Source organism: Cyphomyrmex costatus, unplaced genomic scaffold, assembly GCF_001594065.2.
Source record: "Cyphomyrmex costatus isolate MS0001 unplaced genomic scaffold, Ccosl1.0 scaffold214, whole genome shotgun sequence".
Classification (NCBI taxonomy): Eukaryota; Metazoa; Arthropoda; class Insecta; order Hymenoptera; family Formicidae; genus Cyphomyrmex; species Cyphomyrmex costatus.
Window position 1 is genome coordinate 48,375 of NW_017276192.1, and position 14,262 is coordinate 62,636.

General features: G+C 35.3%; 1 protein-coding gene across 1 annotated transcript in view; it reads left to right on the forward strand.

Moving 5' to 3' along the window:
* LOC108773569 (dual specificity testis-specific protein kinase 1) overlaps nucleotides 1-14,174 on the forward strand; it is a 35,223-nt gene extending 21,049 nt beyond the window's left edge. The window contains exons 2-5 of the mRNA XM_018539416.1: nucleotides 4,614-4,735; nucleotides 11,311-11,857; nucleotides 12,082-12,624; nucleotides 12,806-14,174. Of these exons, the coding sequence (XP_018394918.1) occupies nucleotides 4,614-4,735; nucleotides 11,311-11,857; nucleotides 12,082-12,624; nucleotides 12,806-13,318 (1,725 nt within the window). The 3' untranslated portion in view covers nucleotides 13,319-14,174. The remainder of the gene's footprint in view (nucleotides 1-4,613; nucleotides 4,736-11,310; nucleotides 11,858-12,081; nucleotides 12,625-12,805) is intronic.
* The last annotated feature ends 88 nt before the right edge of the window (nucleotides 14,175-14,262 follow it).

A 14,262-nucleotide genomic window follows, 5' to 3' on the forward strand; every position in this document is an offset into this window, starting at 1 on the left:
GGGGTCCCACGTCGGATAATTTTTTGAGAGTACCGAATAGTTCTGAGTAGCGTTTCGTATAGTTCTCGACGAGTTCTATCGAAAACTGTGAGGTGAAAAAGCGATTAGACCAACGGTTTGCAAGATACAGCTACATTTGTCAGAAGATCAACAATTTTTAAAGTGAGTATATCTCGGAAACCGCTGGTCCAATCGCTTTGAGCCCTAATACTTTTCAAATTGGCATTTCGTAGTCATTATCTTTATGCCTTGTTTTCGAATAACGGCTTTCGTTTTATTTAATTTTCCTTTTGTACCGATCGTCCTTATATGCAGCTTCCTTCGCGTGTTGGTGAAAAGATGCAAAACGTGTTTCGCATCACACATGCGGCGCTCAAGGAGGCATTAATCACTCGCCGCTACAATGTAATTACCGTGCGTGCTTTCTCTCCGTGGTCGTAAACACAATGGCGCGTAGTGCGTAGAAAACACGCAAGGCCGAAGCTTTCCAGACAATGAGAATTATTCAAATGAATTGGCGCAAGTGACCAAACAGTGTCCGATCTTTCTATCGATCCATTCACTAACTTGTCTGTATTGCATTCGCTTCCACCTTTACTTCCTTTCTCTTTCGTGTGTGCATCTATTAAGAAGGAAGAACTAATATTGAATGATATACGGATCATCGATTATCTTTATTTTTATAGATTTTTTTCTAATAATTATGGTTAATAATTTTCTTATATAATGAGGCATAATACGTAGAGTGTATATTTAAACTTGTAAACGTATCGGAATAATCGAGCTCTACTACCATTAATATGTCACTCGAGCATTTATTCTTATATCACTTCCTTGCTTCGAAAGTGACATAATATAAAAAATGAACAGCTATAATTTTGTTGAATTCATTAATGCGGGCACTGGTGCATGTTAAAGTTATTGTATATACTGATTTAATCCGAGTATAAAAGTGATATGCAAACATTTCGAATTTAAAAAAATACATTTGAAGTACTTAACAGCGCCAAGTGTATTGAAGATTTCGCGGTTTAACTCATTTCTATATTTATATTAAACACACATTTTTACGTCAATTTGTGTATGACGGTTTTTTATGTACACCAGTGCGTACTGAATGCGTTCAATCGAATTTACTAAATTTTCCAGAAAAGTGACAAAACCTTCTCAACTTGACAGAAAATTATTGACTAATTAAATAATATCCCGGCAAAAATATGTTCTTGACATAAATATCATTTTTGTCATTTTTGTTTTACAATCTTTAAAAACCTTTTTGAATTTTTAGAAAAACTTTTAGAAATAAGGAAGCAATGTTTGGCTTCTACGAAAAATGGAAATAGGAATCTGCGAATGCAATGTTTCGTCTCATTACAGACGAATCGTGTATTACACGCATGGAATCAAGCAAGATCAATTGCTCGCATTCGTAATTTCGTCGCAATTTGCGATAAAGTGAATGAAGAAATAAATGGAAGCCAGCGACTTCACGTCGCGTATTAACGATAATTTATTCGACACTAAAGTACAGGATCTTTAGCCTCACGCGGAGAAAACCGGTGAAGCGTTTCGATTGCGACCGACTTATATATATTTCAAGTACTTTTATTCATTCGCTGACAGTATCGCAGCGTCATGATTATGATGATAAATACTTTCTCATTACGATCGTCCTTCAATATTGAAAATGAGAACTAATCTACCTGATTTAATATAAAATATTGAAAATTTGCGAAACAAACTCTTATATACAATTTTGCTGAAAAAAGATTGATCGCAAATTAATCGATTGAATTTTTCACTTCTAATTAAAGATACGTTGTTAGAAGTATCCTATATACTGTATTTTACGTAGAGAAGAACTCGTGAACATATTTCAAAAGGACGATGTAAAAGATTTTCAAGAAACGGAGAAGATTCGAGGATACTCAAATAAAAAATATTAGACACACACTGTAAAATATGTAAAATTACAATTATTATAAAAATTTTTTTTGTAAATTGTGACTTTGTACGTGTTTGTAAATAATGTAAGTTATATATATTTTTAATAGCAAGACCCAAAATTATCCACTATAACTGTAATTTCTCAAGTAATTTTTTTACGGTCTGTATTTAGTCCGTTATATTTTTTAGGAGTTGATAGAATAAGATATTCATGCATCTATCTCTTTTATCTTAAATATCTTTCTGAATGTAGACCAATCATAAGTTGTCTAAATGGTATCCAATCTCTTAATCGAGTATCTCAACCGAGAACAAGCGTTGCGCGAACGGACATATGACATGTTCAATCTTTCAGTCAAGTAGTTCTGAGCGAAAGCAAAAATTGTCGGCGTCAAACGGCGCTCTCTTTTACGTTCTCCATCCTTTTGTCGCAAAGCAGCAACGACTCGTGGTCGTTCTGTTTACGACGGACTCGTATTCCTCCATCTCTTTCGTACTCGTCACCATTTGGCCGCCACCCAACTATGAGCTAAACCAAGACATTGCCAAGGAATCCTGGCCAGATTCTCCTCGGATATTATTCTCGACTTTTTAACCCTCGAAATTTTCATCTCGTGCGACGATGCCGTTTGCGAGAGAGAGGCTCTCTCTCTCTCTCTTCCCCTCTCTTCCCTCGTGTTTCTCATTTCGTGTCTCCATTTTCATCACTTTTCCCATCTCATCTTCGGCCAACTTCTTTTTCGAGTCGAGACGAAATTCGAGATGAACGGTAAAATGCACGAGCGCTGGAATGTAAAAGAGTGCATTACGCCTTTCAACGCCGCGAAGACCGACTCTGGAGGAGCAAGTTGATGTAATCCAGTAGTTCTCTCTCTTTCGGCGCGTCTCACATCTCTTGGATTCTCGGAAGATGCTTTCGTGCCGTTACGAGATATACATCGTCGAATACTTTTATCTACAAGCGAGAACATACATACATTTGTACATGCGAGATCACTTTAGCGTTATCGCTATTCCAAAAATTTATATCTGCGTTTCTCGCGGATCTGTGGAGGTGACTCTCTAATTAGAAGCTGCTGACAATAACAAGGCACATAATTAACTTTTTTGATATCTGTATAACACATCACTTTTTCCATATGCAATAATTAGTGCAGAATCCTTTTAGTGTGATAGTTTCTTTGACGGAACTGCTAATATCTCTTCGGTAAACATTTTATACGTTTATTCCATTAAATAATTCCATAGTAGATCCGATTTCTCAATTTATTGTAACATAATACAGGAATTGAGAGAGAAATTGAGTCCTGTCAATAATATTTCCACGAAGTCGTTTTTTATCGAGTAATCTCATGCGACATTCTGCGATAATCGAAACTGCTATATGCGAAGCTGCGGTGATTGCACTCATTAAGCAATCGCGCGCGGCAGCTTTCAAGGCTAATAAAGGAATTGTGGCCCGTATGCCCATTTTCGTTGAATGATGCCGCGAGCGAGCAATACGGCCGGTGCCTTTACGAGCTCATCTTACGCCAGCCAGATGCCACAATTTCATTAATAAGTTTCTCTTTCACGAGAATATCACTTCGGTGTTCTCTCGCGCGTGTTAGTTGCACCATGTGAAAACGGAACGACGAAAATCTTCGTTTCGTTGGCTTAGCGATGAGAAACGCATCTGTCGCCCGCCATCATTTCTAAGTACTTGAACGATTTGTCAGTACCTAATGTATAGAATGTACAATAAAATAGAAATATTTGATCGAGCCAAAAAAAACGATTTTTTGTATGTATATTTTTTATCTTTTTGCATTAATAATGAACAAATTTAATAACAAGATGATTTCATTTCTGACTTATTATAATCAATAAATCAATAAGAATAATCTTGTTTGATTAATGTTTAATAACTTTTATTTAAAACTTAATTTTTGAAATAATTAAAATTACAAAAAAATATAACGATATAAAAATAATATTAAATAATTATATAATAATAATTTCTCACATATACAATATGTTTAAAGAAGATTTGCGTGTTATCGTAGTCGTCATCAAAGTATTAAATGATTTTGATATATCTTACACTTGTATCAGTTTTACAAGAAACGTATAAACATTTTGCACTATCATGATGAAACTAGCTCAATACATTAAGGTCATTCTTATAGAAGATAAAGATGCGACTATATACGAATTATGTAGGCTGATCAGGCCTCTGTCTTAATCGTGATTTAATAAATCAAAAGTTGAATTAGAAATTTTACAATCTGTAATTAACTTTATACAAGATATACAAATACAGTATAATATGACAACTGCTCTCGTAAATAAAATACATACAAAATATGTATCAAATCTTACGCATAACTTAATTTTTTATTTTGTATTTGTATCGAAAATATTTTAATAGATCTAAATTTTAGATATATATTTTTTCTTGTTTCTTATTTTTATATATTAATTGATACAATTTTTATGGAATGTCCCGGGATAACACACCGAACAAAGAATAGCGTTTTTACACTTATGACATCGGTAAAATTTGTAACGCAAAGAATCTGTACGGTTACGTATGCGCAGCTGTTGTATGATCTAATGTCAATAATAGCGCCACGCAATGACACAGTAATATGTCACTAACCTCCATGTTCGTTTCGTTTTTCCAGGTTACTCACAAAGTGACGAGTCAGGTGATGGTGCTCAAGATGAATCAGCTGGCGGCGAACAGGCCGAATATGCTCAAGGAAGTTCAGCTCATGAACAAACTTAGCCATCCAAACATACTCAGGTGAGTTGAGGCGTCAGAATTGAATTCAATTCATTTTTACCGATGAAACTATGTTTTGCGATTGAACAAAATTGCTCGGCCAAATTCGATGAAGACGATACAATAAATTCCTACCCGCTCTTCTTGCTTGCTTAATCCTTGTGTAGCGAGCAGATGCGTCGACCCTCTTTCGTACGAGTTATTTCAATGCGAGCAAAATTCAAGAACGATGGATAATAGGAAGAAAACGTGCGCGATGTTATGCATTTTTGATTGTGTTATTTTCTGATTCTTCGGTAAAGATTAAATGACGATAACACTAATCACACACATTAAGTCATTACATTTTATTATACTCTCTATCTATTCTATAATTATTCTTCGTATGGATCAGAACAAAAGTTTATAGCGCTACTTCATTTTTTTTTTAAACTACGGTATGATAATTTTTAGTGGAGTTATGGACAATTAAGTCAAAATACTCTTTTTATTTAATCCGTAATAAATATTTTCATAACAAAAATCTTAATGACATTTTTTAATATGTTTTTATAGTAAAATCTTGAAGTTTTCATGTTAAGAGAAGTCAAAAATTTTCCATTTTGATTAGCTCGTTTTATATAACTTTTTAAATTTAAATTTCGTTCTTTTTTAACAAAGCTTTTTTTTTACAGCTACTTTTAAAGTTCGTAATATTTACTGTTGAATTTATTTCTATATCAAATAAAAAAAAATGTTTTCCTAAGAATTGTACTGTTATATTTTTCATAGCCGATTTACAGCAAAACTCTCGTGCTTGAGCCGCACATTTGTTTCGTCTTGTCAAGAATCAATTTAACCTTCTTTCCGGCATTGTGCCAAAATGCTGGCTCAAGATTCTCGTATCAAGTGACTACGATATTACCGAAACACGTGGCGACCGTGTACTTACAGTATTCTGTGTCTTAGTCTATACCAATCTACATTATAGAACGTTATCGTTTGATTTATCATCCGGCGATTATATCGTTGAAATTCCTCTCGCTTGAGAGCTCACTAAAATGGGTAAAAAAATGAGAAAAAACGGTATTACGCTTTAACTATGCTCGTTACGAATTACGACATAATTCGTCGCCTAGCGGTAACGGCGGTTACCTCGGCACGTTGTATCCATTGCGAAAATTCTGCTAGGTGCATGGCAGAAAACAGAATCCAAAGTGCACACTACACTACAACATTTTTTACTGTTGTAACTTGTGAAATTAGATGTGTAGTCAAATATTGATTTGTGGCTGCCAACAATAGTGTATACATTATTTTATATTCTAAGACACAGTAAAGATATTTTATTTCTTACACACAGTAGAAAAAAAAATTATTGCCTTTAGTAAAATTTTGATTGAGCATTTTTTAATAACTAAATATTTTATTTATATATCAAAAAAATTTAATTGTTTTTGTAAAATAATTTTTTTGTTTTGTAAATAATAAAAATATTTGTTTATACCAAATAACAATTTGCTTAAAATCAAAGTTATGTTTGGTATGTTTCAATCAAATTTTTGTTGTTACAGCAACATTTTTTTCTAGAACAATTAATTGTGATAATATATTGTATAATAAATTTTACTCATACGCGCGTTACAAGAAATTAATACAACAATTTATTGTTGTTGCTTCATGAGTTTAATTTACTTAAAAAAGACTGTTCATATATAAAATATTAATTATTTAGTATTTTGAAAATTATTCCTATTTTGACATTTTCATCAATTGATGTTCAGTCTTACATCCAAATAAATCTGCTTTCCGCCAGATCTGGAATTTGATACTACATCTCTACGAATGATGCAAAGTCTATCAGGACAAGTATTTATAGAAGTACCTTGGGAAAAAACAAAATATAGAGGTTTTTCAGTTTTTTTTTTTATTGTTAGGAACCAATACTTCTCAGTTATGACATAACGCGCCGAGCATTGCTAGCGCGACGACACGTTTCGACGGGACGCACCGCGACAACGCATTCCGACGATATAAACGGCTTGGCCCAGATTCGGATGCGGTGTTTACTCGTCGCAGACCTAGCGGATCTTATTTCTGGCATTTTCCTCGGCGAGGCCTCCGCGAAAACTCCGCGGGTCCTCTCAGGATCCTTCGTTTCGCACACCCGGCTGACTCAGTCATAAAAATAGTTATTATCTTGACTCGCGGCATTTGCCACGTTTATCGTGACACCCGCGCCCGTTGCGTCGTATTCAGAGTTGCTAGCTATAGCATGATAGTGTCTATACAAACGACTTGCATTAATTTCAGGAAATGTTGACATTGCTCAAGGTATCCTAAAAAAAAACATTACTATTTTTAAACAACGCCTGAAACACAATAATACGACATTGACATTCGATCTGTATTTGATTTACTTCAATTATACAATACGTATATTCAGTTATATTGTGAACTATCAAAAATAATTACAAAATATTCTGTTATACAAATGCTTAAATTATGCGGTTAATTTGAAGTTATTTTTTCTGTGATTTGTTTACAAATGATATTATCTTCTTTATGTAGGTTAATGAATTATTTTGATGTGTCATTTATTAATAATTATTGCCACATTGAATCTGTCAATGGTTAATATTTATTTCCAAGAAAACAATAGTGTTCCTGGTAGACTGCTGTTATTGCTATAAATGTCGTAATATATCTTAATAATATTATCTTATTACATAATATTGACATGATATTTTTTAGGGTATCTCTGCATGTGTAGTGTAATGTAAGATTGTAATATAAGAGCATTACTTTCGTAGAATCTACCGTAAATCTGCTTAACGTCGGTGCCACATATATCATGCTACAGTATCGGCTATTCAACGATAGTATCGTTAACAGCATCCGAGTCGTAATTCTTGGAACGACTTTCCGGATTAGACAATCGGCGCGCCATCACTTCACGATGGGAACAACTGAATGAAAACAACCGGACGGTACCCGAAAATATCTTGCGTCTTTGAGAACTTAATTCTTGCCCCCGATCGATTTGCCGATGCTCGTTACACACGCGAACGCCCTTTTACATAATATTTGGCTTGCGGAAAATGAATTTGTCTAGTTGCGTGAAAGAGAAAACGCTACTCTGACGCTCAGTTAGTGAATAATGACGCAGCGTAGCCAGACACTCGTATCGACCACTGTACACTTGGCATCGGACTTTCAATTTACATGCATTATGCGTACTTATATTGTAATCAAGGGATTCATTACCGTTCTTGAAACGAGCTGAAAATTACAAAAGTGATTGAATTTACTAGAATACTTGTAACTTTATTGCGGAGTAAACACTTAGTGAATTTAAACACTTTCGTAATTTTTACTTCGTCTCAAGAACCGTAGTTGACCTTCCTGAAGCAAAATCAGCAGAGAACGAATATTGATATAAAGTTTCAGATCTGATGGAAAGCAGCAGGGATGTGCTTCACGATTGCAATCTTCCTTAAAATTCTAAACAGGTGTATAATACACACATATATAAAAATCGGGACGCGATATTGTATCGCGATTTTTATGTGTATATTATATACTACTTACGTACATTTATTCAACTGCCCATATTTTGCCACATTAAAAATATTTAGCAAGTTCAGAACAATGACAGTTAAAGAATAAAAAAAATATTAGATGTTAGAAGGCAGCAAAATATTTTATTCTTTTTTTAGTGTAATAGCATTCGAAAATCCTTAATATAATTTGATTATACAGCTAAAGAATAAAAATCGAAATAATAAGATAAATGAAGGGAGGTATCATATATATATATTAATTTAAGCTAAATCTCACAGTTCTTTTTCCTAAAAAAAAAAAAGAGATTGATTACAATTATATATTTCTCCAACAAATCGCTGTTGTTTTATTCGCATTGCGTTTGTGTTCATGTTTATAACCTTCATTTATCTTATCATTCCGACTTTCATTCTTATAGCAGTAGTATAATCTTGGAAAATCTTTTCCTCTCGTTACGCATTATGCTAAATTATATTAGAAGCTATCAAAAATAATTACAAAATGTTCTGTTGTAAGTACAAGTGCTTAAATTATTCGATTAATTTGACGTCACTTTTTTACGTTTAATGAAATACTAACAGAGTGTAAAACGTGTGTTTAGTTTGAAAAATGTTTCAACGTGACATGCAATTAATATTTCTACTATGTATTAATCGTATAAACGATAAATCTCAGGAAACGCGAAGAGAGCGACAATTTCTCTTCTTATCTGATCAACTCAAAAAATGAATCTGGAGCATCGTGTGTGCATACCGTCCGTGTTTTACCAGAGAAAAATTCTTCGCCGGAAATTTCTCTTTCGCTCGCGTGGTTTGTTTATCCTCTTCCCTTTTTTTCCTCTGTCGCTTTGTGGGAGAAACCACGGCGACGTGCTCGGCGAGAGACGCTTCGAAATCGGGACGACACGACGCATAACGCGCGATTTTCTTCTCTTCAGCTCTATCATTTATGCATAAGATCTTACCCTAGCGATAACGCAAAATGCATTCACCGATTAACTTGCGGGAGAAATGCAAGCAGTTGAGTACTTTTTAGGATATAATCAAGTTGTTTTATCACAATCTGCATCTTTTTGAAATAAATTCTTATTTGCGATTTTGATATTTATTACGATAATAAGAGAAAATCATAAAACTTACAACATTGTCCTTTATATTATACTTTAAAAGTTAATTATGATTTATAATGCAAATCATTAAATTTGATTGTTATTTTATCATGTACATTCAGTTTATATGTATATGTATTGTAACATAAATTAATATTGTTATTAATTGATGGACAAATAAAATGTAAATTAGGAAGTATAAATGTTGAATAATGTTCAACACTTATACTTCCTAATTTATATTTTATTTATATAACAATAATAATGATAAAATTAATGGAAATGTTTACTCGTTACATTAAAGACTGAAAGACTAATGATGTGATACTTGATAATATTGTCATCGAATAATATACATTATTGAATATTTAATAATATTGTCTCGAAGGCATCCTTTGATAAACGAGGCCATAATGTTTCCTTGAAGCATGGCGATGTGTAATTCTCTCCGAGACTTAATCTCGCATACATAGTGGTTATAAAGATAACGTCGGTGATATCGCGATGATTAAATTACAATATACAGACACATATTAAAGTTGTCTAGACCCTTTAATCATCTTGAAAGCACATCTGCATTTGGTTTTATTATTCAAGAAGTGACGATGATTTGCAATATTTGACAATATTAACTATAATTTTTTTTGCATTTTAGCATGATTTATATTAGCATAATTTTTTATTTTTTATTATTTCTTATACATATTTATTTATTGTGTAATATTATATTTTCAATAATCTTTGGTTTTTTTTATCAAATCATAAATAATGTATACATGTATTTTTTTTTATTTAATATATTCATCTTCGCACATTTTGTTTATTATTATCTCCTGTAAGGAGAAAGTAGATATCATATACTTAAAGTGTGACACGTAATGTTATCACGATCGTTCGTCAACTTTGCTCTATTCTTCCTTTGTTCGCTTTCGTATTATCTAATCTTGTCTGAAAATCGCTGAATTGATAAAAGCGACGAGTTCTGAATTCACTTGCGCTTGCAACGGCATACGACAAATATCTATTACCTTGCGACCATTTTGAGAATATTGCTGCAACATTACAATTAAATTACATTTAAACTTTTAACGATCCGAACATAACGAAAATCACAACATTTTTTTTATCAATAACAAAATTGAAGACAAAACCGTTTATATAAGAACATTAAATAAACTAAATACGAGAAGCGCTACTCTCTCGCTCTTTTGGTCAAAGAGTTATACATATTAAACTAATACATGTATATGTATTTTTTAAATAAATACATATTTTTTATCCCTTTATTTATATCATTCTATTATATGTTTTGAAATAAATAGTATCTATTAAATTTTGCAAAAAGCAAAGAACTTTTCATCCGAAAACTTTCTATACTCCCGTCTTTCCTCTTCTGTGATCTAGTATATTTAAATCCTTAAACTTGTCAAAAGCGAAATTATAATTAGAATTTTTTACTGAAATTTTTACTTACAAAAGCAATACTTTAGCACACTCTTATGTAAAAGCGAGTTATTAATTTGTGAGCACTGCAACTATTTACGATAAGTACTTAATAGTATAAGTAAAAACGAAGGTCACAGATGTGTTCTACATGTTGAAAAATGTTTGAAAAGTCTAAGCTGTGATACATTTATTATAATTTAATCGTTGCGATAGGCTTGCGTATCGGCTTTATCTTAATTACCTCATATGTCAGATTACGCGGAAATAAAAAACTTTTAAGCTTATATATCAATTTCCTTTTGAATATATTTTTTTGGATAACATTGGATGTGAAGTAATAACTCATTTTTAAATAACGATATATTGGAGTATTTTTTTAGTTCTAAGCAAAATTCTCAATAAGAAATTCTGGCTATGTATAATTCCCATTATCGTTAGAATGAATTGAAAATTTTCTCAAATGTACTTCTGAAAATCAATCTCGTCTTCTTCTTTTTAGGTTTATGGGAGTGTGCGTGCACGAGGGTCAACTGCATGCGTTAACAGAATACATTAACGGCGGCAGCCTGGAGCAACTGATCATGTCGCGGCACACGCCGTTACCGCACCTCGTCCGGATGAATCTGGCAAGAGACGTTGCTCGCGGTATGGCTTATCTACATAGTCGCGGCCTCTTCCACCGCGATCTCACGTCGAAGAACGTGCTGATCAAGAAGGACGAGTGCAATAACGAGATGACCGCAGTGGTAGGCGATTTTGGACTGGCTGCAAAGATACCCGATCCTAGCACAGGCTACCGACTCAGCACAGTCGGCAGTCCTTACTGGATGTCGCCCGAGTGTCTCAAAGGCCAATGGTATGATCACAGGTCCGACGTATTCTCCTTCGGCATCGTCGTGTGCGAGCTGATCGGCCGGGTGCCTGCGGATCCGGACGTTCTGCCACGCTCAGATAATTTTGGCCTCGATTACCTAGCCGTGGCGGAGATCTGCGCGACTGCCGATCCGCCGCCTGCTTTCCTCCAACTCGCCTTCAGTTGCTGCACGGTGAGTATGATGATATCTAACTGTAAAGGCATGCAACTTGGATTCGGTGCGAATGGTCATGGAGATTAGTATAGCTGTTACCAGATTGGAGTACGATACGCACGCATGCACTCACGATGCGAAATATTTGATGCGGATATTTATTAAATTTTAATATTTATCAATTTCTTTTATTGATTAAATTTGTTTGATTTATTAATTCGAATTGTATATATTATTTACAGTACGAACCTAAGTCCAGGCCGACCTTTCCGGAAATTACGACTAGTTTGGATACTATAATATCAGCTTGTGAAGAGGAACTGAAAAGTAACATTGGTAAACATCAGCAGTCAATCGTTGATCCAACGCTGATGTCCAGCATGGACGAGATTGCACGGGAAGGACGCACGATGAAGCGGCGTACCGCGAAGTTAAGAAGTCAATCGGCGGACGCAAGAGGTTGCGATAACGCGACGCCATCGGATAAGGCAAGATGCCATTCTGCCAGGCGAGTGGCTGAACTCGCCAGTCGTCGCGATCCGCATTACAGGCCGATGACGGCGAATCCATTTCACGCATTGGGTGGCGTTAAAAAGATTCTCGGCGATTTGTTCTCCAGCTGTTTAGAGTTGCCTTCTTTGGAGGATGTACGACCCAGTATTACCGACAGCACGTGCAGCAAGTTCAAACCGGCGCAAAATGATAGTATTGCCAAGATTCTAGATAGAAAGAAGCCAAATTCCGAACCGAGCAGTCCTACTGCTAGAAAGAAATGGGAGAGAAAGGTAGGTGCTGCACAGATTGAGCATAAATGATTAAATATAGGAAATGAGCTATTCCATCAGTTTCAATTTTAAAATATTATAATAAAATCAGAAGACACGATTTTTAAAGTTCCGATTATTGCATTTGAAAATGTATGCTTTTATTATGTTTATTAACGTATGTACTACACATGCGTTTTAGGTCGCTACTAAGGTGGGTGTCGCAAGTTTGTTCACCCATCCGCTTTTCCGAGACGGTTGGGAACCGCGAAGACGTGGTAGCTGCGAATCAGGCTTCTGGAGTTGCGTTGGCGAAGACCTGAGTCCAGAACCGCCGAATCGACGGCACACGTCGACTCTCAGCAGCTCGGCGGCAAGCAGTTTGTTCCTACTGGATGACCATCGAACCAGTTCGATCTACACGGATTCTTCCGAGGACATTGCTAGTTTGGGCGGCGGCGATTCCTGCTGGGAGGATCGACTGAATGGCATTGGCTCATCGAGCAAAACTATTTCAAAAATTGTCGAATACTTTGAGAGGAAGCAAGCGGGTAGACTCGGTGATCACGGCGATACTGCTGGTCCTAGTCGCCTGACCCTGCTACGGGCCAGTCTAGAAGGGCCTGTGCCCATCAGCAGCATCTCGGCCGCGCAACGGTTAGTCGTGTGCGAAGGTGCCGTGCGCAGTAAACTTGCGTTATTCGACAAAAAGTGATATTACGCCTGAGGCTCTTGGCAATTTCCTATTGTTTCCTTTTGATAAGCAGCGCCCGCGTGAAAAGAACCGTATATAATGAAACGCGATACAGGTCCCGAAGAGATTTCGACAGAAGCTTGTCATCGTATGCCGGTGACAGCGAGAATTCTACAACATTACGCGATAATTAGCGTGTTTCTTACATATAATTGAAGAGTGAAGAATGTATGTTATCTTAGTGATAGTAGCAATTGGTCTTCATGCGCATAAAAGATTTGGGACGGACGAAAAGGGCGATACAATATCGGCGCGTCATTCATAACTTGTAGACAAGATAGCTGATAACACGCATGCAATGCATGCTTACAGACACTTCTCTAAAAACCTAGTAACCTGACTGTGATGTTTTTTGATAATCTACATACATACATACATTATTGAGCTATAACGACTGAAATTTGACGGAGCCATTAACACAGGATCTTTTATACGCAACACGAGTCGCGTTTCATGTAACTTGGCTACAGCGATGCGCCGTTCGAAAAAGATAGAGAGGTAAGGAGAAGAGAACGAAGCAATAGCGAATTTTGTCAAAAAACTGCGTTGTATATTAGCGCCGAACGTAGCGCTAATCCCGCAACGATTGTCCCGTAATTGACATATTTTGCAGTGCCTCGCAGTTCCTAGTAGCCATCTCCGTCCTTATGCACACGAATCATGGGTATTACCGATTATTGCAAAGGTATATACAGATATACAGATCGACGATAAATAAGGGCGAATAACTTTTTTTTATTTAAGCCGAATAGGCGGATTGCCAGGCTAATGATTCTTATCTCGCTACTCTTAATTTTTTGATTGATGTGATTAATTTTGTCGGATTGTGTTTCTTTTTCTTTCTTTCTAATGTATTATTAACTAATCCTATCAATTTTTCATTTTTATTTTTAAGCGTAAGGGTT